This window comes from Alternaria hordeiaustralica (genome assembly GCF_023758085.1).
Source record: "Alternaria hordeiaustralica strain BMP 2776 chromosome Unknown scaffold_6, whole genome shotgun sequence".
NCBI classification, from domain to species: Eukaryota; Fungi; Ascomycota; class Dothideomycetes; order Pleosporales; family Pleosporaceae; genus Alternaria; species Alternaria hordeiaustralica.
The window spans coordinates 485,164-509,629 of record NW_026056778.1 but is presented as its reverse complement, the minus strand read 5'-3'; the positions used below and the strand labels follow the sequence as shown (position 1 = coordinate 509,629).

Sequence of the window (24,466 nt, the reverse complement as noted above, 5' to 3'; positions counted from 1 at the left end):
CGGGGTCATGAACACAAGTGCATGCACATAGTGTAGGAACAGTGAATTGTATGCAATGAAATTATATTCATCGTAAGGCATGCTGGGAAAGGAAGTAAAGTATCCTGGTAGTCTTAGCCGTCATGCGCCGTGACCAAGATGGCTTGTCTGCCCATCTCGCACACACCACCACCAAGATGACATGCCCACCAAGTCTGAATGCATTCATCAAGAGCAGGTCAAGATCCAGAGCCCATCAACCTCAAGAATTCCCAAGCTGCCTTAGCTGTTTCTCAAGTTGGCGATGCGCCCGCCAGTGAAAGTGGGACTAGCTGCTCTACTCCTGGTCTTGGGCTGAGGCGTTGCACTCGTTCCTCTGGTGCCGACACCAGGCCTACCTCCCATACTCTTCAGACGAGCTATCTCGTCGTCTTTCGTCATTAATGTACGCTTCGTAATGCTCAGCTCCATTTCCAACCTTTTGACACGCTGCTGTTGGTCATCGTAGACTCTTTCGATATGCATGCTCTTCCGCTTCGTTGCGTCACCCGAAGCTGCCTTGGTAAGTGTGACGTGCTGGGCTTCCAGTTCTTCAACTCGGGCAGTGGCGGTAGATGCGGTGGATCGGGCGTCCTGCAGGCTCTCTCTCATGTAATCCAACGTCTGCTCTGCTGCCGCAGCCTTCTTCACTGCTTGCTCTGTCTTTTCGTTCGCTTCGTCGAGCTGGTTGCGGAGCTTGGCGATCTCTTGAAGTCGTGCATCGTCTCCAAGCAGGGCCGTCTCCCGCTGTTCCTTGAGCTTCTCCTTCACCTCACGCATTTCCGTGGTACGCGCCGTGAGACGTTCGGTGAGAGTGGCGTTGTTCCTGGTCAAGGTCTCGACTTTGTCCTCGGCATCTTGTAGTCTTCTCTTTACACGGCGATGCTCGCTTGCCAGATCCTCATGCACTGTCTGTTGCCTGTCCCACATATCCTTATGCTCACCAAAGTCCCTTTGACCTGCTCTACGAGCCTCTCGCTCTTCCCGAAGCCCTTCTTTCGCATGGGCTAGCTGTGTTCGCAGATCAGAATCGTAAGCTGCAGTGCCAGGCATGGAATCGCTAATATGCGTGACTTCGTGCTCTTTGTCCACCGCAGAAGCAGGTACTGTCTGCGGTTGGGGAGTGAACCGCATACGCTTTGCAGGATCGAGCTCTTCGTCATCCAGAGGACGTTTGCTACGTTCAGGTATAGGAGCGTCGGCTGAGGTCTGTTGCGTCTGTTGCGTCTGATACTCTATAACGTCCTTGACACTACCGATAGAAGACAATGGCCAATCAGCACCTTCCATCCTGTTCTTGATCCAGTAGGAGACTAATTCAGCGCACTCAACGTCTCGTGGTGTGCGTTCATCGATGGCTTTTCCAACATCAGGATGAACATGCGCCAGGCTCGCTAGGATAGTATGCATGTGATCGATGGGATCCAGGCTGGACGTTATGTACCGTTCAATATGGCCGACAGTCCTCGGAATGACTAGATGAAGCACAGGTACCACATCGCAATTAGGTGATTTGGCCCAATTCTTTTTGCGAATTTGTGCTGCGTCTTGCACACCGTCGAGACAGATGATCAGGTCGGGAACATGTATGATGGGCGATGCATCGCTTGGGATGATGGTGACCAACAAGTTACCTACCACCTCTTTCAGGTTTGCCTTCCGATCTTTACCAGGCATAATGTAGTTGATGTACGTTGTCTTACAGAACGTCTCAAGGATGCGGAAGAGTGTCTCGTTGTCGCTCTCTGTGACCAATACAACGTGTTTCTGCGGCTCGCAATGCCGCAATTCATTGAACAGCGCTGACAGAAATCTAAATTTGGTGGAGTTTTCCAAGCCAAATCTAGCTGCGTGCTCTGCTTGCGTTGCCGAAGCCTCACCATCTAAAGCGTTCGATTCTGCCTCAGCGAATACCAAGTCCATGTGCGTTTCGATAGCGCGTAGCTGGGATAGGACATTCTTGACCTCCTCGACTGAGTTGAGACTGTGACGATCCTTCAGGAATGGCTCTAACAGATCCCTCTTTGCGGTGATGTACTGGGCGTATGTATCTCTTTGTCGACCCGAGATATACAAGGGCACGATGAACTCCTGGTCTACCAGCTGCAGATCATCATTGAAGAGGCTCTCGCTATCTTCATCGTCTGCGTCGCTGACCTCCATCTCGTCAGATGTGGGAGATCTTGGTACCGGTACGATAGGCTCTGATGGCTTTATTGCTTCAGCGATAGTAGGCTCTGGATGATTCCTTGGTGGTGAAGCCATGACCTTATCTAGTGTGGGAGCTTCTGGCTGTACGTTGCTGGGAGCATAGGCGATATTCCGGAGCGACGTCGGCGCTTGCGCAAGAGGGGAGCGGTCTGGCACAGCGGAAGGCGATCGAGTGCCTTCTGCCGGCTCTTGCGTCTCACGTAGCCTGCTCACTGGCGTAGGCGTAGCTGCGGGCGCATTTCCCACTACTGAGGGCGTCATCGAAGACCTGGGACGCCTTCTGGGAGTACGGCGAGACTCTGCTATGCGCTTATCGATGGCTTCTTGCATCTGCCGCCTAATGATGTCTCCGGTACCCTCGCCCGCCATGATTGAGAGAGATGAGGTAGGAACAGGCGTACAAGGCCGTGATGGAAGTCGAGATGCTTGCGTTTGCAGCGAGTAGCTGGGTGGGTACGGAACCGGCGAGGTCTCGTGATTCCGCGATCTTGAAGGGCGTTCTGGCGATTCCTGCGATGAGTCGTGACGAGACTCAGGGCTAGCCAGATGTGTTACCTCTTCCTCGATAGTATCTCGTATGCTCTCAGATGTATCTTCTTGTGTGCTCAGATCTGCCTCAAGAGGTACTACTTGCGCGTTCTGTACGCGCTCCGGGCTGGATGACGCGTGCAGCAGTTGATCACGCAGAGACAGCTCTTCTTGAAGCTGGCCCGACGGTGAGACGCTGTAAGCAGCTTCGGGTTCGAGAAGTTCCACTAGCGTGTCGTTGTGATCTTGGTGATGGGGTGCAGTGGATGCTTGGACTGATGGGTGAGGTGGGTCGAGCGCTGGCGCCGGATTGGATTCGCTTGGCACACTTACCCCAGCAAGTACTCGTCCTGGGAGGGCCGGTGTCGCGCAAGCTTGTGGGAGCTGTTCTGAGGACTTGATACAAGATACTGATTGTGAAGGCTGAGAATGCCGAAACGGGTATTGCGACTGGAAAGGGAACTGTTCGTTGTCTTCCAATACCGAATGCTCAATTAGACTTGGTTGACTGTCGCAAACGCTGATCTGCTGGAAAGCTTGATGTTGCGACAGCTCGTTACCACCGTCGGAGATTTGTGTATCGCTAGCTACGTTGGGCCTTTCGGTGAGATGAGATTGGCTGTTCTCGACTAGTGTAGATGGTTTATTGAGTGAGGTCGGGACTTTGTTTGTGTCGACAGTCTCTGTCGAAGCATTCCTTGTAATGTCCGTAGCCGCTGCTTCCAAACGAGGGTGTTCGCCTAGTGTACCGGTCTCCTTGCTTGGGGTAGTCTCGCGTGCGCTTTGTGCTGAGTGAGTCTGCGAAGCGGCGTGGTCAGCCTGGGGCGCCCCGAACTCGTTCGTTCCGACTTTCTGATGCTCGTCTTGTGCAACACCCTGATCGATTTCGCTGTATTGAATCTGCAGAGTATCGTCCGGTTCTGGGCCCGACTCGTGTTCCACCTGTGAGGAAATATGTATGAATTGGAGTGTGTTCGGAGAACCTTGCGACTCTGCCTCAGGTCTCTGCCGCTGACTCTGCGAGTCTGCTACGGTGGTATCGGGTATCGTCTCGGGTATCGATCGTGCAGGCGACAACGCGTGTTGTGCTGCTTCTTCAATGAGTTCAAGTAGGCCCTGCAAACACTGGTTAGCAAATACACTGATGTCTGGGTATGGGAAGGATTGGTCATACCGAATCTTCAGCAAGATCCTCCTCCACGTGCGATTCGTTCGTATCAGTGCTCTGCTGGCTGACGTCCTCGGTGCGTTGGGTCGTGGGTACGAAGCTTCCTTCGCCGCTGGAACTCTGCGAGTCGGGGACTATGTCTGACAGATGAGGTCGTGGGCGTGCTGCGAACAACTGCGAGCTGTCGAGATTGGTGTCCTGAGTGGGCTCTGGGGTCGGAGCTGGCTGAGACGATGGCGTCTGCGTGAAGCGCACGTATTCGTTCCTCTCGAGACTGTCACCCCGTCGAGCGATTTGGATGCGAGGCGAAGCACGAGCTGCGGGCACTGCGGCACTGGGCAGTCCCTCCGAGTCGGCTCGATCGTCGAGAGGTGTCGAAGGCGTAGAGGATGCGGTGCTGGGCTCCGGGCTGCTGTCAACCACACGGGGATTGCGAATGCGCCTCGATGCCTGTGCCTCTTGTGGTTGCTCAGGGTGTCCGTTGTCGCTTCCTGGATATTGCTGGTGGACTTCTGCCAAGATGCGCGCCTTCTCCTGCGCCCAGTGGGCGACGAGTAAGTCGTTGGCGTTCTCCTCCGGCTCCCAAGTCGGTTCCCACGTCTTTCCAGTCTTGGGGTCAATCCCTTGCCATTGGATGTAGTATTTGCGTACACCACGGACTACTCGTTCGTCGAGAATGCTCTCCGCTGCCCACAAAGTGTCGCTTTGGCTGCCGGCTTCGCTTTGGCTCGAATCGACGTATCGTGAACGTTTGTTTGTGTTGGTTCTCAATGAGTTGCGTTTCCTTTTCGGTCGCGCCATTACGCGCAACTTCCGTTGGAGAATGTGTCGAGGTAGATCGTCTCCATTGTGGGTAGGAAGAGGTGAGAGTAATAGTGCGCCGGGCCGTAGGCGGGTGAGTGGTGACTGGTGCGTGGTGAACGGTGATGGTGCGGGACTATCCGCGCATGACGAGCCCGCAGTGGACGCGTCGCGTCGCAACGCGTTCCCGACTGCAGTGCCGCGGCATCACTGACTCAAAGCCGCCATATCAACTTGGGGATCCTAGATGCTTGTGCCACCAACTTGAGCTTAAACGTAGAGCATTTCTTTAATTACCTTCGTCCGCTACATTCAGAGCATGCTACGATTCACGCATGCCAGTCTCGGTGCCGCTGTCAAGACATCAAACCGTACGGCCAAGTATACAATGAGTAGATTAGGCAAGCTATAAGATAATCAAGCCACCCAGAGAAGGGCTCTAAAGTCTTTCTTAAGAATGTACATGCTTCCTCCAAGGGATGCCGCCATGTGTTGGATATCCTAAAGTTTTGTGCAATGGACCTGAAAGCATGTTTGCATGCACCATTTGGTCGCATGCGTTCACACCTGATCTCAATATCGCCCGCCTCGTCCGTTACCCCTCCAGCCTCCTCTGTTGCCGTTGTTGCCACCGCGCTGCCCACCTCCATAACCACGTCCACCTTGGTATCCGCCACGGCTCTGACCATACTGGCCATTGTTGCCGGGACCGAAGTTGTTACCATACTGGTTGCCGCCCTGATTTCCGAATTGGTTGCCGCCCCGGTTTCCACCCTGGCCTCCGTGATGGTTGCCACCCTGGTTGCCATGTTGCGGACCGTTCGGTGGCATGTTCATGTTGGGAGGTGGAGGCTGCCACATGCCGTTGAAGTTGGGGGGCGGGGGAGGAGGAACGAAGCCACCACGTCCTTGGAACTGCGGTGGTGGTGGAGGAGGAACACCGAATGGCGGCATTGGCATGGGAAACTGGCCTTGGAACTGGCCTGACATGTGCGGTGGTGGGAACGGCGGCGCGTTGAAAGGCGGCTGATGCAGCATGGGCGGAACCTGGTGCTGATGTTTGTTGGGGCTGGACTGGGTATTCCTGTTCGCACCACTCCACTGCGAGCCAGGCTGAGATCCTTCTCTGTCGTATGTCCTTGATGATGGTCGTGGCTCGACGAAACCCCTGCTCTCAGACTCTCGGCGCGAAGGTCCATGTGGTGAGACCCTGCGGCGACCCATGGATCCGTCGGGCGACATTCGACGGCGCGCGTCGTCATACTGATAACCCCCAGGGCTACGGTGACTGTGACTGCGACTGCGACTGCGGCTACGATTGTATCCCCTTCTTCGCTCCCTAAAGGGTGGGCCCGACTCTGTCGACGAGGAAGTAGTGGGCCGACTGTCGGGGCCAACGCGACGCGCGACAGACAAGACTGGTGGGTCTTCCATGTCCTCCATGCGTTCTATGTCCTCTCGCGCGATCTTGATGGTCTCCGGGACGGTGAACTTCTGTATGTCTTGACAAAACTTTGGCGACCAGCCGTAGCCGTTTGCCACTGTAACTTTCTCGCCAGTCTCCTTGTCCTGCTTGACCAGCTGGCCCATAGGATCCAACGAAAGCCTATACTTGGTTGTTTCCCCGGTCGGATTATCGCCCGTTGGCAGGTACTTTAGGTCTATGTTTTCGAAGAAGTTGTCCAGGAGAGTGCGAACGTGCGAACTGACAGGCTTCTTGTCAAACTTCCGTATCTTAATCTGAGATTCGTGGATCGGGCGGTTCGGGTTTCGGATTATAGGCTCGAGCATGTACGATGCGGGGAGGTCGTGCCATCGGGCATTTCGGTCGCCGTGGTATTCTGGAAGGACGTAGTTGCGCTTGCGACCCTGTGCTACGGACAAGGCCTCGTCTGCCTTGTGCCGACAAGCTTTCAGACCCTCTGAGCTCAAGAGCTTGTTGACAGCCCAGTAGTTGACAATAGCTTTCAGCTTCACCTCTAGTTGCGATCCCTTCTCAGTGATACACGCCGCTGCGAGTTCAATCAAGTCAGGGACAAAATCTTGACACGCGTTGCCAAGAATACTCTGCTTCGTCGTGTCGCGACGATGGAACTTGTCAGCATGGAGGGCATCGTTGACGATCAACAAGAGATCCATCCGGTTGCGCGCTGCTTTCTTCGCTAGCGCTGGAGTGCTCTGATCTACTACGACAGACTTTGAGACAGCGATGAGATACGCGCCGAGGGTGGTGATCCGAGCCTTGGAGGGAGCTACGTGCTTCACAATCCATTCTGTGCATTTCTACGAGCGGCGAATTAGTCTGCTCCCGGTGACATGTGATCGACGGTTTTATAGCTAGATACCTGGATATTGATGGGCGAGTTCTGCTGAAGAACGGCATCAATGTGGTTGAAAAGCTGCGAGCTAATTTCGACTGCAATGGGCGCTGAACGATCTTCGGCATCGGAATCTTTCATTGCCTGCTTGAACTTCACCTGCGCAATCGTTAGACCTGACTTGCGCTTAGCATCATCATTTGGCGCCATTTTTGGCGACGTGAGGTTGCGACAATGGGTTCGTGGTGGGGAAGGAGGTCGGCATGAGCGTCGCGAGGGTGTTGATGTTTCCAAGCTTGCGAACGCGAACGGCGCTAAGCTAGCGCGCCTTCCGCATCGTTCACCCCGCCATCGGACAAGGCAATCACAGATATGTCCGCCAACGACGCCATCCAAGATGAGGTCACCTCGCTCAACGCCATCTTCGACGAAGGCACCCTGTCAGCCTTAGATGAAGACCAAGGATTATACAGTCTACGTCTGCCGTCGCTGCCATCGATAACTCTGCGCATAGAATTTCCGGCAGACTATCCGGATGCGCCGCCATCCGTGCTAGGCACTCAGAGTGTGGGACAAGATGTCCCCAAGGGTATGGGCAGCCAGGCTGTCGATGTAGTGAGAGAAGTTCTGGCAAGGATCTACCAGCCCGGCGAGGCATGTATCTACGATCTGCTCGAAGAGGCAAGAGAGGCTTTGGAACAAGCGGAAGAGCAAGGAAACATCCAACTACACGATCAACACGAGGATGAGCACGTTGAAAAAGACGATATATCGCATATGCCACCCGACCCGGCCATCGACCTTGGGCCGGAGCCACCTTGGATCGTAGCACCCGCCCTCACCGAGAAGAAGTCGGTTTTCTTAGCTCGCGCAGCACCTGTATCGTCACCAGCACAGGCTAGACAGTACGTCGCGCATCTCCTAGCCACAGACAAGAAGGCTGCTCGCGCAACTCATAACATGACTGCCTGGCGGATCAAAGGCCCCAACGATACAAGCTACCAAGACTGCGACGATGATGGTGAGACTGCTGCAGGATCGCGCATGCTGCACTTAATGCAGTTGATGGATGTTTGGAACGTCATGGTGGTTGTCACAAGATGGTATGGTGGTATACATCTAGGTCCTGACCGCTTTCGCATCATCAACACTACGGCTAGGGAGGCATTAGTCTTGGGTGGCTTCGCAAAAGAAGGCAAAGACAGCGATTCAAAGAAGAAGGGGAAGAAGTAGAAGAGACACATTACATGCTCGCTGTGAGACATCTATCTAGTCTTCACAAGGTCATCCGTTCACCTTCATCTTCCCGGTGCACTGGCATGCCCCCACAGCTTTCACTTAACCCGCAGCTGACTTATTACATAACGCTTCCAGAATTCACTCGCATTAGATCATCTCTCATTCACTCGACCGCACAGACCGTCGCCTATTTAAGTCGCGCCTGTTTCATATTGCGCACTCACCACATCACTGCGCGTTTCCCTCAATCACAACCAATTAATCACTGAACCTCACAGAACGAAACCTTCGACACATACTATTGAGAATGAGTCATTCCGGTCGTGGAAATCATAGATCGAGCTCCGGCAATCGTGCGGGTCAGAATTTCAGCACACGAGGACAGCGTCTCGGCGGCGGTAGTGGTGGTGGCGGCCATCCGCATCAAACACGCAGCCAGGCTACAGCGTATGTTCCCCGAAGCTCTCGTCAGCCCTCCCACATTGTTTTCATCGAGGAGGAAGATGACGATGAATACGATACTGATATCGGACACTCCAGTTCCCACGGGTATCACGATGCTATGCATGGTCTAGCCGACACCATGGCGGAACTGGACAGTATGCTCGGCTCTGGGCCACAAGGTGAAAGCATGCGAAGTGCCTTTGGTCCAGGATTCCCTTTCAACGACACAGGCGGTATTCCGGGGTTCGACGCCCTTCATATCGGTATGGGTGCTGCATTCGATAATGCGTTTGAGGGAGCTTTTAGCCATCCTATATTCTCTGGAAACGACGTCGCTCATGTGCCTAGAGCTAATAGACCTGGAAGCAGTTTCGGCGCGAACTTTCCATTTGGACCCACCAGTAACACTCCTGCCCATGTCGGTGGCTTCGGACGAGGCGAAGACCTGCCTTTTCATGCTCACCCCACCCCACCACGGCGATCTGGGTACGTTCCAGTCCCTACACGAGGCGGTTTTCCAGTCGAATTTGAGCCTCATCCCCTCCCAGCAGACTACCAACCCACTGAAAGCAGCGAGCAGCGTATCAACAACTTCATCGCACGCAATACCGAGCCGCTCACTGCCGCCAACACGACTAGTACGACAAACACAGACTGCCCGGTCTGCATGGAGAATGCTGCGGCTCATCCTTGTGTCAAGATCAAGGGTATACAAGGCTGCGAACACATGATCGGTCGAGACTGTCTCAAAGAATTCCTGAAACAGCGGCCGGATGACGAGAAGACATGTCCTCTTTGCCGAGCTGTCTGGCTTGCAGAGAACGGCGTTTGGCAAGATTCGGATCAGTGGAGTGAACGTATTGCGCAGGCGAACCTAGGCCATCGTTTCGCGAGGTGGTAGAGGTGACACCGCATCGCAACAAGGTAGTTCTGAAAGACGAGGAAGCGAAGGCTGATGAGATCTGTGGGCAGCGCTATTGCGCGTTGTAACCATGAAGCGGGTCTATGGATCGAGATGAAGTCGGACTGGTTCGTTGATTAGATAGATAAATTAACGTTAGTTCTGAGAGATGAATAAGGATGCGAAGGCTAGCAGGTGTGCGACAGATCACAGGAGTGCAAGCCAGCAATTATAGATTATATTGATGTCATTTGGACACAGAATTCATTCATAAAGGGCAAAAGCCGAACACCGTGAAGTCTACATGGGCGCTAGGTCTTCTACCCTTCACATTACACCCTCATGTCGTCTGCAGATCTTTTCAAATCTCTCTCTGTATGAGGCTGTTCTATTTCGGTGGGCCGGTAGCGAGCAACTGCTTAGTTATCATCCGAAGTTCGGCCTGGATCTCTGCGTCGAAGTAATTCCAGTTCGGAGGTACCTTGAAGTGACCCTTAGCCATGTGGTCGCTTCCTCTCGTACTAGTGATTGTGCGATATTGAGGGGGCCGGTCGTCTCGGGCAAGCATGGTGAGCTGCATGGATGTCTGGTCGTTCAGTACCCTTACGAGGCGCTGCATCCGATCCCTGTGATCGAATTTCCTGTCATGGCCGCCTGGCATAAAGTGGCTTCGTGAATGACAGATGTATGTATGTTGTAGGGCGCAGGATGCGAGTACATCATATCTGAACTCAAGGTAAGATACTATGCTCGAGCTCCAGTTTCTACCCACGGAGAACTGAGCATCGTCAAGTAGCAAGTCTGGGGCTGTAGCAGGGGTGGTATCGGTGGTATCAAGCTTGATTATCCATGAGAGATTGTCACCAGCGGTCCGCGCAGAAGCGAACTCCGGGTGTGACTCCGACGCCTCTTCACAGGGGTTGACCATCCACTCGCCAGTCTTGACGAGGAATCCTTCTTCGTAGTCGCGCTTTATCGCGGCAATCGTGGGTGAAGATTCTGCTTGTGACATAGGTGTCATTAGGTATGACGTTCGCTTCAGGATGGTCGTGTTCGGGAACAGGCAATACGCCTTATTCCATGAAATGAAGCATGCTGTAGCAGAGGTCATACAGCGTTTGAGGACCCCGTCGATGGGTGAATGAACACAGTGTTGAAGAGTGATTGAAAATTGGCTACCGTCACTAGGCGATGTCTTCGTGAAAAGAGAAAACTTCCAGTAGTTAGTCACATCTGTTTGGATAACGATGCATAGTAACGCAGACTTACCCTTGAAGCACCAAGCGTAACGCGTTCATGAGAGAAGTCTTTGTCTCGAGCGTACCCATCCTTTTCAAGATAGCTAATGAGAGCATCCGCCTTCTCCCCAGCTTGCGTAAAGAGCTGAAGTTCATTCCTGACCTGCAGACGACGGAAGAACTTTCCGGCGAATTTGCTTCCGATCAGAGTCTCGGTCTGGGCTTGCACAGAGCGGAACTTTGGAGTGTCTTTGAAGAACGGCTGCAGGCTTGTGTTGATGTTCCACTGGGTCTTCTTCATGTTCGCGTACAGATCCGACGTCTTTCTGCAGGCTAACTGAACATTGCGTATATCATTAATACCGAGGTAAGATGTGATGAGTGAGTGCGTTGTGTAGCGCGACTCTCGATTGATGACAAGATCCATGAGGTCTGGCACTGGATTCGGGGGTGGGCGCGGCAGAGACATGGATTGGACTGTTGAAGGTGAGATTTCTCCGAGTTCTTCCACGCGCGCTCCAGCAGGTTCGTTCGAGGGTTGGTTGAGTTGAGCCATCGTGGTCGCGAACAAGTGTGGAATACGGTTGGGTAAATCGATGCAGCCTTAAGAGAAGAGGAGGAATGATATAAGTACTCAAGGCGTAGAAACCGATTAGGTGAAAGCCGGGATAGATAAAAGAAGGCAGTATACCACGCGGGCCCGTCTTAGTGAAACAGACTCTGAGGTGGATTACGATGCCTTAAGCTATCGCATCGAGTGCGTGTAAGAAGAGTGGGTTCTTCTCTGTAAGAGGGTTCTCAGTCCATTCACTGAAATGCTCGATTCGCAACTGGTACTTGAAACCTCTTTCTCCCCTTCCATGACCAGTCTACAGCAGCGCCTAATATGATCGCCCCTAAAATCGGTCCCGCATAGTTCATGTTGAACCTGTCCACAGGGAGGATAGTGGGTAGTGGCATCCAAACAAAGGTGAAGACGATGTAGCACAAAGCTCCGGCGTTGATGTATGCGCCAGCTGCGCCAAGCTTAAATGGACCCCATGGAATTGGTAGAGGCCTCGCGCTTATCGTCCGACGCCAGAAAAGGAACAATATGGGTAGAAAGTACGATAGGTACAAGCCCATTGCGGGAAGGGAGATAAGAGCATTGAAAGCAGTGCTCGAAGCAATGTTGATAAGAGCCAGGATACAAACGCAGAGGCCGCTGAGGCACAGTGCATTAACCGGTACCCTCAGCTCTGGGTGGACCCTGGCGAACGTGTGCGAGAACGGCAACCCCTCGTCCTTGGAGAACGCCCAAATAAGACGAGAAACCGAGGCGAATATGTTGAAGAACGATACAAAGATTATGTAGATTAGCATGAACATGAACAAATTTGTGGCTGCTTCAGATCCCGTGGCCTGATAATAGACTTCGATGATTGGTAGAGGCGAAACGGAAGCACGATTCACGTCTCCAATCGTAAAGAGAACGGTGATCATATAAAGAAGTTGCATGAGACCGTTCATTGCGACCGAGAATATGATAGAGCGCGGCACCCGGGTGTGTGCTTGCTTGACTTCGTCGGACATGTGGATGACGCTATCGAAACCTGAACTCATCAGTACAGCTGTGTTGAGCCAGAATTTTATCGAGACTCACCAGCCAGCGGGTATACGGCAGTGATTAGCCCTATACCCCAGGTCACGGCGGGGTTTCTCCAACCACTAATGTCGTGGGTTAAGTTCTGAAACACATATTCCGTGGAACTCTTTTCTGACATTATAGCCAAGGTAATGATACCAGCAAAGAAGAAGGCGACATGGCATATTGCTCCCGCTGTCTCGAGCACGTTGATGATTCTAGGAAGCCAAAGGTTTCCAATGAACGGAACTATTGTCGAAGCGCACATGATGAGTGTCGTGTGCCACCGCTGAACCACGTACTCTGGGTTATTGAAGGAGGCCATGGCGGTGACGATATTCGATATTAGCGCTGCGTTCGAAGTGCAGCAACAGATCCAAGCGAAGACGGTAATCCAGCCTTGCATTAAACCGAAGAAGCGATTCCACATTGGCGCGAAGGCGGCAGACCACCGGTATTGAGCACCGACTGTGGGATCCATGGAAGACATCTCGGCAAGCGATAAGGCTACTAGCATGGTTCCTACCCATGCGAATATGCTACCGTAAACAATGGACGCTGGGCCGCCATTGCTCAGTGCGAACTGGAAAGTGAGCGCGGATGCCTCCCATGAACATTGCATGAGGAAGGAAAAGTTCACAGAAGACGAGGCGTTGATGTATCGTTGCAAACCATTAGCGAGAGCGTGAGTTCGAGCTGTGTTCATACATCTAATGCTCCTTTCCCCGAATCCTGCGTGCCATTGGCTTTCTGCTCCTCGATTGCTTGCTGCGCAACGTTCTTCTCGGCGCTCATCATGTCGCATTTCAGGCCGATCGGGTTTATTTCTGTCGCCTTTGTCGTCTTCTTCATCGATAATTAAGTGTTTCGTTATCTAGGAAGTTACCTTCCAAGGATGGGCCTATGTTCTTCTTATCAGTACCAGCAGCCTTGCAAGATTAGTAACCTAAATCTCGAGCTGCATACATGACCGATGAAAGTACGTTGTACAACGTGAAAGCACGCATGTTTATTCGGCCGTCTTGTGTGGCGGGCCTACGAGTGGCATCCAGTACTAGCAGCATGCATGTCATCATGCACCGCGAGCTGTCCAGTAGAAGCTGTTGAAGTGCTTAATTGGCCAATATGGGGTTGAACTCGGGTAGCCACCGCGCATTGCGAAAATGTGTATCCAGAATCTCATTTCGTGATAGGTCTATCACACCCCTCCCGGCTACCGGCCCGCGCCTACTGGGGTAACAAGTAGCCATGAACGTCCACCGTGGAGTTGTTTGTAGTCTTGTGGACGAGATCAGAAGATGGACTCAACACCCCAATGAAGATGCAGCGCTTCAAGAAGAGCGGATCTCCTTGCATGGTGGCGGCTGTGGTGGAAATCCGATCGCGACAGCGTATGATGTCATCGCTAGACTTGGTCGGCTCGATGATGGACGATAGAAAAGCGAGGCTCCCAAGGGCTATGCATCATGCCATCCTATACGATACGAAATACCGCCAGTGCCAGCAAGGGAGAAGACGAAGGTGGTGCAGATGGTGCAAGTTACAATGTGATCGAGCCGCCCCTTCTTTGAGCGCCCGAGCTAGCGTTTTAGCGTGACCGGCCCCCCGAAGCCTTCAGCCTTCGTAGTCGCAGCCCACACACTCCGCCATCCACAATATCATCAAACGACGCGCATCCGCCATGCGTCAAACCGCCGAGGTACCACGGCCGACTACCCTACTGTCTCGAACCTGATCGAGCTCCGAAGCTCCTACAGATCCCGGCATCTCATGCAGTTGACTCTCCGCACTGGCCAGTTGGGCAGCCTCGCTGCCACCCTTCTCATATCGATAAACCTCTTTTGATGGCTGTTCTTCAGGTGCAACATAAGGCGTAGGGGCATCCCGCGCCTTCTTGCGCCAGCGCAGCGCCTTAGCAATGAAGATGCCCAATCCGATCAAAGCGATGGCTCCAATCGAAGCCCCAACACCGATACCAGCTTTTGCACCTGTAGAGAGCTCACTGTCACCAGTGGCTATTGGCGTACTCGACGGAGAAGAAGATACCACGGAGGACGCGACCGAAGATGCGGTCGAAGAAGAGACTAATGAAGACGTCACAGTGGGTATAGGGTCGCCAAATCGCGCTGCTATGGTGTATCGCGGTGTTGTGCTTCCGTCCGTGCAGCACTGAGTAGTATTACCGCAACACCAGGTCAACGAATCAACGTCACCAGTGCAAGGTGTCACCTTGGTATCCTTGCTCCTTTGTAAAGAATCCTAATCCTCGTCAGTTTTGATGGCCTGCAAAGAATTCTGCGTGGATTGTACCTCGTCCGAACAGAGCTCCTGGCATCCTCCTTCCCCCCAATTGCTTTTCGTACACGACTCTCGCCAGATGGCCCCGTCACCCCTATTCTGACATAGCCCGTTCCTCAGTAAGTTATCCCAACGAGCACAGCAAATGTTGCTCAGAGGATCGGAGGTGTTGTTAATTTGTGTCGAGTACGCAATGTCTGTGTTTTGTGTGCCGTTGCGCCAGTAGCAGGCTGCCATTGCAGGCTGCAAGCAAGCGAGTTGCAACAGGAATATGAAAGAGAAGGTTCTGCGCGACATCACAAAATGGTGGACTAGCTGAAGAGCTGGACAATCGAGGAGACGCGACTCGGGCTGGTTTTAGTATTCAGCAACACATTCCTTTCCAGCACTCAGCTTATGACCGCTCACGAGGCGCTTGGGGCCAACACAACACCCATTAGTCGCAACTACAATCTGTGCGATGAAGCCCATTGGAAACAGAGCTTGGGAAATAAGCGAGGTACACCATCCCGCTCAGCCTTGTGGTACTCAAAGTTGACGCCGGTTGGTTAATGTGGTAGCAGTAATCTCGGTCACACGTAAGCCTTCGCCCCAACGAATTTGTTCGCCTGTTCTTGGCGCGTATGACCTTCTAGTGGTAGCTGATGCACAACTTACACTGCACTTGACGCGTTGCGCTGCCTATATGCCTATTTGTGTCATGCAATCTCAGGTTCCACTTCAGCCATCGACCCAGCTTTCGCATCAACTTCGTTTTATTATCGCGAACATGACTGCTCGGATCACAAACCATATCGCCTGCTCGAAAGTCCCTAAGAAGGAGGATTTATATGTACTCGAGATTTTTAATATATACAATGAAGTTGCTACACGTCGTCCAAATCCGTCCGTCAGCACCGCGAGATGCTCCTAATGGGGAAACAGGGAAGCACCTATGTGCAGATCTTCTTCGCCCCGTTTCCGGTGAGGCTCCATTTGGTCTTATTGACAGTGCACGGGTTCTCCGTCACACTGGTTCCATCAACCTTCAGCGCAATGGCAATGTCCCTGCTGTTCGCAAACTCGGTCCTGGCCGCGAGACGAACCTCACCACCACCACTTACAGTACCAGCCTTGATGTTGACATTATAGCAGTTCTCAAGCAAAATCGCGTTGTTGCCCGTGTTGGCGACATCGATCGTACCGATCTCCGCACCTCCAGACGCAGAGACACAGAAGATGCCGCGGCCGCCACCGCGAGCCTTGACGCGGTTGACGTAGATGTTTGTTCCGTATCCGCCATTGACCTTTCCGGCTTCGTTGGCGAAACGGAGAGCCGCGTAGCCAGTGCCAGCGCCGCAGTTGTCGCAGTCCACGGTGCCGACCTTCGCGTTGGTGACCTTTTGGAGGAGAAGACCGCATTCTCCGACATTTTTGCCGACGACCGAGCCGATGTCGAGCTTGTCGATGTTCCTGAGCATTTGAAGTCAGCGTATGTCTTGCATGCAGTTTGTGCAGTCATATTCTTACCATGTCTCAACGCAGTGCGACGTGCCGCCGTTGCAGGTGATGGTGCCCATCTTGACGTTTGTGTTGGCCGCTCGGTCGCGGTCGAAACGGATACCCATTCCTTCCTTGAGGTTGAAGTTGATGGTGCCTAGGGTGAGGTCTTTGGTGCCAGAGAAGCGCATGCCGAAGTACGTCGAGCCGGCCATGGTGAGGTAGGGGATCTTGACACCGGATTGGTTGGTCACTTCGATGTTTCCTCCTCCGCTCTTGGGGGCAGCAGTGATGGTTCCGCAGCCTTCAAACGTTTTTCCGCTCGTGATGGTGATGGTGCTAGCGCCGATGTTACCGGATGCGATAACGGATACACGCTGTCCACTGCTGATGCCATCGAGAGCGCGTTGAATAGCTAGACGGTAGTCGGAACCGGTGTATAGGTTTGTCGAGCCCTTGGTCGCGGTGAAGGAGCTGCCGGAGCCGGTAACTTTTGCGTCGGGAGTGCCGGAACCGCATTGAGCGGACGCAAGGGAGGCAAGCGCCAGCACCGCCGTGAGACCAGAGAAATGAACCATCTTGATCGCTCAGGTGAAGCGAAGAGTGAGGAGAGGATGCGATGAGGTTGACGCCGCTATTAGACCGACGAGATGCGCACTCCTTATACAACCCAGAGGCCATGGCGCTGCTCCACTCCTGCACTCCTCCCTCCCAAATGACACCAAGCCCTCGATATGACTTCCATCGGATCACCCTTACCAATTCGGAGCAAGATGTAAAACAGCGAGGACTATGAGTAAACCACCTGGCCGTGTCAGGCACACGCGTTTCTCATCCATAGCCCTCGCCGCAGTCCTGCCGATCAATTGCAACACCAGTTTTCGAATATACCACCTATCATACCAGGCACTCCAAACACTACCATGCCATCCCAAGGCCATTGGCGCGCGCGCCACTCCCGTTTCGAAGTTTCAGCTATCCTCTTAAAGGACCAAGCTCGACAGATTACTTACACCCTGGGACAGGCGAGGGAAATCTCCACCACTGTACTACCCCGGAAAATGCTCAAATCAAAGTAGCTACATGTGTCTGTCTCATTTGCGTAGACCTTCCGCTCTACTGCACACATGATGTTGTGCGTTGTACGCAACAACCAATTCGGTGCATCTCTGCCCTTGTACCTGTTGGTTACAGTTTAAGTGATCGTCCGGGGTGCGTCTTCCCCCGCAAAACAGCCGTTAGGCGCATCACACGACGGCATCTACTCGGGTTGATTCACTCCGCGGGTGCTTCTCTTGGCTGTTTATTTCTCCGCCGCAATCATCTGTGCATATTGTTCCGCTGCCAAGGTACCAAGGTCAGCCATTTTGTTTCATCGCTTTCATGATGGGGTCAACGAGAGGTTTCGCACTGTGTTCTAGAACGAATCGATTGTAGTGCGAAAAGTAATCATTAACGATCTATCTAGATGCGCAAGAAGAAGATGTCGTAGATACATTACCGAAATGCGCGATTCACATGCCGAAAACAGCCTAGTGTACTGCCAGAGCATCCCTACTCAAACACATCACTCACGTACCTGGTCTCCTTGACCTTCTCCAGCCATTCCAGGGCATCTTCTTCAGTCTTGTCCGGGAAAGTATCCCTATAGATCTTCATACACATCTCCGCGGTGCTCTTGGCCAACTTGCTCGCACTACCACAGATGAAGACCTTCGCGCCACCTTCCCCGAATAGCTCAGCTAGCTCCTTCCGCTCGTCCCACATGCGATCAGGCACGCGTTGCGCTTTCTGGCCCTCGGGAGCGACTTTGGAGAAGCAGCCGCGTACGCTGACTACGCCATCAGCCTCCCATTGCTTCAACTCCTCGGAGTAGATGAAGTCCTTCTCGAAGTGACGGCAGCCGAAGTAGAGGATCGCCGGTCCGACCTTCGCGTTGCGAGCGTTCTTGATGGTTGCACGCTCCTGGATGAAGCCGCGCATTGGAGCGAGACCTGTACCTGCGCAAACCATAATGATGGGTACAGTCGGGTCGGTGGGCAGGTGGAAATTGATGTTCGTTGGACGCGGAAAGCAACGAATCTTCTCGCCTGGCTCTTGACGCGCTAGGTATGTGGATGCGACACCGTGGAAGCGGCGGTTATCTCCACTCCATGCTGCCTCATCGTGAACGTCGTAGGTCAGAGAGGCAATCAAACGCTGGGCGGTAGTTCCTTCGGGTGTTTGGATGAAGTCCACATTTGCGAGGGGCGAGGACGAGACGCTGTATTGCCGGGGAGATAGCGGCTTCAGCGAGTCAAGGTAAACTGCGAAAGATAGCTTGCAACCAGGGTGGTCTTCGAGGATATCCAGAATGCTGTAGCGCTTGGGTATGACCTCCTTCTTGTATATTTCGTCGCTTGCTAACTCCAATAGCTTGGCCCTTTTGTTTTCTGGTGTGGCTTCGGCAAGAGTCTGTAGCTGCTTTTGCGAGATGGGCGTGCTTAGCTCCACACGTGTCATTAACAGATCGAAGATTGAAGTTGGGACTTCGGTTGCGATGAAAGTCTTGCTGGTGCCTGTGATGGCGATATTGTCATCAGGCGATAGGTCGAAGCGCTTCATGACCCGCCTCACGTTGCAGATGCTGTTCATCGGCAGGATGACGATGTAGTCGCCGGAGCGATACGACGTCCCCGGTGGTAGTTCGATCTCCATGTGCTTCTTGGTAAGGCCAACCTCGCCGCCACCTAGGCTTTTGTTGACTTTCACTACACCGTAGCCGATGTCTTTGCCGCCCAGGTATGTAGCGAACTTTGGAGGCGTGATCTCAGCCTGTAGCTGTCCACCAAGTACCTTAGTAGTGGTACCGCTGGACTTGCGCAGATCACTCCACATCTGCTCAGACCACTTTTCCCAGGGACCCATTATGTCTCCCTTTACATTGACAAGACCAGTCTCTGTGAAGCGCTTAGCACCCATCTTTTCGAGCAATTCGTCGGTGAGTTTGGGAATACGATGGTATGTATGGGTCCAGTCGCTATTACCGACCCCAAAGACGGCATACTGAACTCCTTCAAGCAGCTTGGATGTCGCATTGTTCTCCAGCCAAGCAACGAATTTCTTCGCGTTGTCTGCTGGCTTTCCTTCGTATGAGGGCTCGATGATGACAATTGGCTGGTCTTTGGGGATGTGTTCAGTAGCCGAGTCGAGACTGGCGACGTTCGCGTTGAACCCGAATCGTGAGGCGTTGGTCTCCAAGTCCTCAGCATAGGATTTGCATGTGCCGGCGTTCGATCCGTACAGTATGGTAATCGGCTTCGCATCCCTGGTAGGTACATTCGCTTCTTTGGCCTTGCCAGATCTGTTGTCGTTGGCTTCCTTGGTAATGTTTGCACCGCCTCCAGTCCCACCCAGGCTAGCCATTGTGCGTCCAGGACGTCTGCGGACCTTGATCTTGAGATCCTTTGGTTTTTGTGTAATTGTGACCGACACATCTGGTACACGAGGTTAGCGCTGTCATACTCAAGAACATGAAAGCACGTACGGAGCTGGTATCCGGGGTCCGCGAGCTCAACTTGGAACTTCTGTAGGATGAGTGCGACAACCATGATCATCTCCTGCTCAGCAAACGTCCTGCCAATGCAGGCGCGTATACCATCACCAAACGCCTTCCATGAGTTCGGTGGAAGCTTCTCCCAACCACCGTCCAAAAAACGCTCGGGTCGGAACACGTCCGCGTCATCGCCATACACTTTAGGGTCGTGATGCAGTCCCTTTAGATTCATCAAGATCATGTCCTTCGGCTGCACTTCGTATTTCCCCTTAAAATTGTTAGACGCTAACTATAGTAGCCGTGAGGATGACTTACCGCGACTTTCGTAGGCTTCAGCGCATGTTTTCCATTGATAGCAATGGGGCCGAGGAAACGCAACGCTTCGTAGATTGCGAACTTGATGTATTCAAGCTTTGGGACATGTTTCAGCTCCAAAGGACCGTCTCCGAGAACTTCGTCAACTTCTTGTTGAGCTCTCAGATACTTGTCAGGGTTTCTGAGTAGGTGGTAGAACAGGAAGCCCAGAGTGCCGCTTGTAGTTTCGTGGCCCGCAACCAGGAAGGTTACCATGTTGTATCGCACGGACTCTTTCGTCATCTTCTCTCCGGTCTCCTTGTCCACTGCCTCAAGCATGGGGTTGAGAAGGTCCTTGGCATCTGGCTGAGGATGAGCGATTCGATCAGCGATAATCTGGTCGCATAGATCATGCATCTTCTTCACGTTATCCTGGCGATGGGCTTCGGCGAAGACTCGGAGTTTGTTCTCGATAGACGTGCGTGTGGCTCGTCTGCCAGACTCCACCAGAACCTCCACCATTTGGTTGATGAAAGGATGCGCACTGTTGCTGTAGAAATTATTGAACCTGTAGCCAAACGCGCACAGGCCGATCATATCAAAGGTCAGCCTTGAAGTAGTTAGTCATAACGCCATTTGGTAAGAGATGGCTGATATTCACCTTGTGAAGTCATCGGCGCATTCTATCTCATGATCTGGTCCGAAACGGTCCCACCGGAGCAGCATCTGCGTCGAAATGTCCATCATGCCATCGAACATCTTGCGGATACCCATTGGCCCAAACACAGGCATCAACAGCCGGTGTGCGACGCCCCAAGCCTAGTGCAATTATTAGCACATCTGCGATCACAGCAGGCATGTCAAGTGTACCTTTTCGCCGGGATAAGCTGTGAACAGGCCATCTCCGGTCAAAGCTCGCACCTCATCCAGAGTAGCATTAATGGGCTTTTCGAACCTGTCACCGTCGCAGCAGTCGTTGATCGTATCATATGAGGACACGACGATGACCTTGCCGTCACGTCCCGGGAACTGGAGTTGATAGATTTCGCCATAGATATCCGCAAGTCGTTGGAAGGAGCCTGGAGCGTCGTTCGGATCGATCTCAGCGAAGTTGCCTACGAATAGGTGTGGGGGAGGCTGAGGAATAGGTAGAGATTCTGATGTATCGGAGGCCATCATCGTGGTCTATGTGGTGATGTGCAAGATTAGTAGGGTGGTGACAAGACCAGATGTTTGGTTTCCAACGAGGAGGAAAGACCAAAGGACTTGGATTCAGCTGCTCCTCCCTGGGAAAGAGCTACGCTACATATACACAGGTAGCAACACAGTGCAGGACATGTCAGCCTTGGGACGTCGGCCTCCCATGGCAGCTCTCGACCGAGCCTTCCCATTTAATGCTGCCTAGTTGCTGACTCCGCAGGGATACAGAGTCCTTTGGTGATGTAGTTATAGCCAATGGGGTCTGATTGGGCGTCACACTGTCCGTAGTCAGCAAGTTTGCGTTCAGCTCGGCTGTGCCAGCCACGCGATAGGCTCCCGAGTTGTGATGCATGGGAGCACGACAGCATGCCGACGCTGCGCCTCGTGCGAACTGGTGACCGAGAGATATTGCGCGCGACTTAGCCAGATCACAGTACGCAGTAGCCTTCGCCTGTCTAGAAACTGTCTACCAAACGGCCCGAGGCGCAGGGCCAACGACCTGTCCACCCCGCGCCACGCCGTAACACGCGCAGCGTCTGTTGTTGAGAGCCCTAACGGCTCATCATGCGTGTTGGACATTCGGGATCTGATGAACTGGTGTTCTCTGAATTGTCGAGGTTTGCTCATTGGGGTAGAAGACGGGAAAACATCGACGCAAACGCTGTTCGTGAGTTAGTGTACACGGCGATCGTCGCGTCTTCGCGTGACGGGGTGCTTCATTGAGCTCAGCGGCATCATTGCGACATCTTCAGCGTTTTCGTAACGATACTGATACTATGAGCTTCAGTGGTTATGCAACATGCACACTGTCTGGACATGTTGCAAGGCGAGACGGCGGTGTTGTGCAGGACGCGCCAAAGCTCGGCCGGCTCAAGCGGCCGAGCGGGGCGCCACTTGCCTGTGGAGAGTACGAAGGAGCTCGTATTTCAACGTTGCACCTAGTGTTCACGATAAGAACGTTAAATGAGTCGAGGCCCAGGAAGACTCCACGCAATAAGACCAGACACGAATCTATTCATCAGCCAGACGGCATGCATTGCATTAAGTGAGGTTAACCAGTGTACATCTGAACGTCTCCTTCTCCCATGTCTGATACAACAAAACACCAGCCATCTGGTCGTTGTACCATTTATTACGGTTGATATGCACCATAATGATGTATGTCGTGCACAGTTCACAAAGACTCAAGCCGCGGATGTCTTGGCCTCCTTCTCTTTCTTCCAGACAGCGATGGTGGAACTGTCGAGGTGGATCTGGTTGTAGGTGCTGACATAGCTAGGACATTCGCCATCGTGGCGCGTGAACTTGCCAGATGCTTCGCCGATGACATAGTCGATCGAATCGCTAGCCTTGAGATCCAACATACCCCAGTGATTGAGGAAGCCAAGAGCAGAGTTGTACATGCTCTTCAATTTAAACCCCTTGGGAGCTTGGCCTTTCAGAAAACGAATGTAGATAGTGAGACGCTGGGTGTATACGTGAAAAGTGAACTCTACACGAGGTTGTAGGATGGTGGTACTGCGAAGCATCTTCAGCCAATTTTCGTTGGTGTTGGCGAGGAAGGCATCCAGTGCGTCGAGATATCCATAACTCCACCTCATTTGCCAAAGCACTTCATCCCAAGTGTCCTCGTGATCGCAGTCCATGCCGCATCCACAATGGATGCTGTGTCCGCATTCGAAGCACGCTACGTTGGGCACATCGTCTTCGAGTACCTGACGGGAGGCGAAGTTGACAGTAAAGGTTGGGCAGTGTGCGCGTAGGCGGGCCAGGAGGGTGATGTTTGTCAGGACGTCCTCCATAGACTCTTCATCCCCACCGTAACCTTCTTCGAGTTCATCGCCAAGCTGACCGTGGTCCCAGGATATTAGCAGAAGCTTTGGAGCGTTCTGGTAATCTGCGACCTTGGGGTAGTATGCGCTGATGAGATGAGCGAGTGTTGGGAGTTCCACGCAGAAGCGAGATTGACGAAGCCACATAGGCCGATACTCCGTCCGAATCTGCTTGCAGACTTGAGTGAGCGCACGGTAACGCAGCGTGCTCAGTAGATGCGGCACGCTAGTGCTGTCACTTGCGATCTTGGAACGCCGGAGCAGAAGCGGTCGTATTAGATCATCGTCGTCATCATATACCCCTTCTTCGGCGAAGTGGTATATGCGATTGCGGATTTCTGCGAATAGTTAGCCAACCAAAGCGCTATATAGGCAAAAGAAGGACATACCAGCAGGCAGCTCGAGGAATTGGCAGCAATTGAGCATGGGCTCGAACTTGGTCTTATCGCCAACCGTCTTGCCACCCGAATTACTGCTGTTGCCCTTCTTGGCGTCGCTTGTCTGGAAGTTCTGGCCTTTGCCTCTGTACATCGGTCAGCTAAGCTGTAGGGAGATATGTGAAGGTACATACGCGTCGGAAGGCATCTTCACTGTTGAACCTGAGAAGACCTGTAGAGAGGGGAGCGCAGTCTTCAGGTTAGGTGTCAAGCGGGGTTGGGTAAACAACGAGAACAGGCAGCGAAATGCGCCTTTGTTAGTCGCGGAAAGAGCGCACGAGCGTGACGCGATTTCCCGTGACCGATGACGCACTACCTAGGTATGCCTACACCGTCTCGTGGGCGCAGAACTCTCGGAAGACCCCGCTCTTCTTTTTTGAGAAACGAATTCGATTCTAGAGGTGCCCTTTAAACTCTAGGCACTCAGGCGGAATCCTTAGTCCTCCCCTCCCATCTTGCTGCGTCCTACTCGTCTGCCAGTCTTAATTCCAGTAGGCAAAAGGCCCTTATTTGTGTAGGCTCAATGAAGAGGTCCTTGCTCCCTAAAGTTATTCACGAAGAGATTTGTACCCCTGGGTGAATCGTACTAACGCTGCATAGACACCAGCATGCGAGAACCACGGCGTGGGGGCAGTGACTGACAGTGTTGCGTGTTTTCACCTCAAGTGGTTCCATAGTCTTGACCATGCCCAGCGTCGTGGTGTGCAGCGACGACGCATGCAAACAACAGGCGCCAGTGATTACCTCGTCAGGCGTGGCAGTTTGCTTCCACCCATACGACAAACATTGACGCCCCTGTCTCACAACACATCCTCTTCTTTTATAAACACCCCACGAGTCTCCAAATATCCCACGGCGACTGACATTCTTGTCACTGAAAAGTGAACGTGGCGGTATGGCT

General features: G+C 53.0%; 8 protein-coding genes across 8 annotated transcripts; 1 reads left to right on the top strand and 7 right to left on the bottom strand.

The window, feature by feature from the left end:
• Positions 1-261: 261 nt before the first annotated feature.
• J4E84_004059 (uncharacterized protein) lies at positions 262-4,726 on the bottom strand (the record flags this gene model as incomplete). The annotated part of the gene is made up of 4 exons (XM_049386668.1): positions 262-3,032; positions 3,091-3,146; positions 3,197-3,873; positions 3,932-4,726. The coding sequence occupies 4 exons, from the start codon at positions 4,724-4,726 to the stop codon at positions 262-264; spliced, it is 4,299 nt and encodes a 1,432-aa protein (XP_049245438.1).
• A 573-nt stretch (positions 4,727-5,299) lies between these two features.
• J4E84_004058 (uncharacterized protein) lies at positions 5,300-7,254 on the bottom strand (the record flags this gene model as incomplete). The annotated part of the gene is made up of 2 exons (XM_049386667.1): positions 5,300-7,009; positions 7,072-7,254. The coding sequence occupies 2 exons, from the start codon at positions 7,252-7,254 to the stop codon at positions 5,300-5,302; spliced, it is 1,893 nt and encodes a 630-aa protein (XP_049245437.1).
• A 162-nt stretch (positions 7,255-7,416) lies between these two features.
• Positions 7,417-8,277, top strand: J4E84_004057 (uncharacterized protein; the record flags this gene model as incomplete). The annotated part of the gene is made up of 1 exon (XM_049386666.1): positions 7,417-8,277. One exon carries the CDS (start codon positions 7,417-7,419, stop codon positions 8,275-8,277), a length of 861 nt encoding a protein of 286 aa, XP_049245436.1.
• Positions 8,278-10,016: 1,739 nt separating this feature from the next.
• Positions 10,017-11,422, bottom strand: J4E84_004056 (uncharacterized protein; the record flags this gene model as incomplete). The annotated part of the gene is made up of 2 exons (XM_049386665.1): positions 10,017-10,700; positions 10,898-11,422. 2 exons carry the CDS (start codon positions 11,420-11,422, stop codon positions 10,017-10,019), a joined length of 1,209 nt encoding a protein of 402 aa, XP_049245435.1.
• Positions 11,423-11,673: 251 nt separating this feature from the next.
• On the bottom strand, positions 11,674-12,438 carry J4E84_004055 (uncharacterized protein; the record flags this gene model as incomplete). The annotated part of the gene is made up of 1 exon (XM_049386664.1): positions 11,674-12,438. One exon carries the CDS (start codon positions 12,436-12,438, stop codon positions 11,674-11,676), a length of 765 nt encoding a protein of 254 aa, XP_049245434.1.
• A 3,282-nt stretch (positions 12,439-15,720) lies between these two features.
• On the bottom strand, positions 15,721-16,845 carry J4E84_004054 (uncharacterized protein; the record flags this gene model as incomplete). Its single annotated transcript, XM_049386663.1, has 2 exons — positions 15,721-16,240; positions 16,298-16,845. The coding sequence occupies 2 exons, from the start codon at positions 16,843-16,845 to the stop codon at positions 15,721-15,723; spliced, it is 1,068 nt and encodes a 355-aa protein (XP_049245433.1).
• A 976-nt stretch (positions 16,846-17,821) lies between these two features.
• On the bottom strand, positions 17,822-21,272 carry J4E84_004053 (uncharacterized protein; the record flags this gene model as incomplete). Its single annotated transcript, XM_049386662.1, has 5 exons — positions 17,822-19,743; positions 19,794-20,070; positions 20,118-20,706; positions 20,758-20,915; positions 20,967-21,272. The coding sequence occupies 5 exons, from the start codon at positions 21,270-21,272 to the stop codon at positions 17,822-17,824; spliced, it is 3,252 nt and encodes a 1,083-aa protein (XP_049245432.1).
• Positions 21,273-22,480: 1,208 nt separating this feature from the next.
• J4E84_004052 (uncharacterized protein) lies at positions 22,481-23,713 on the bottom strand (the record flags this gene model as incomplete). Its single annotated transcript, XM_049386661.1, has 3 exons — positions 22,481-23,466; positions 23,518-23,651; positions 23,700-23,713. The coding sequence occupies 3 exons, from the start codon at positions 23,711-23,713 to the stop codon at positions 22,481-22,483; spliced, it is 1,134 nt and encodes a 377-aa protein (XP_049245431.1).
• Between the last annotated feature and the right edge of the window lie 753 nt (positions 23,714-24,466).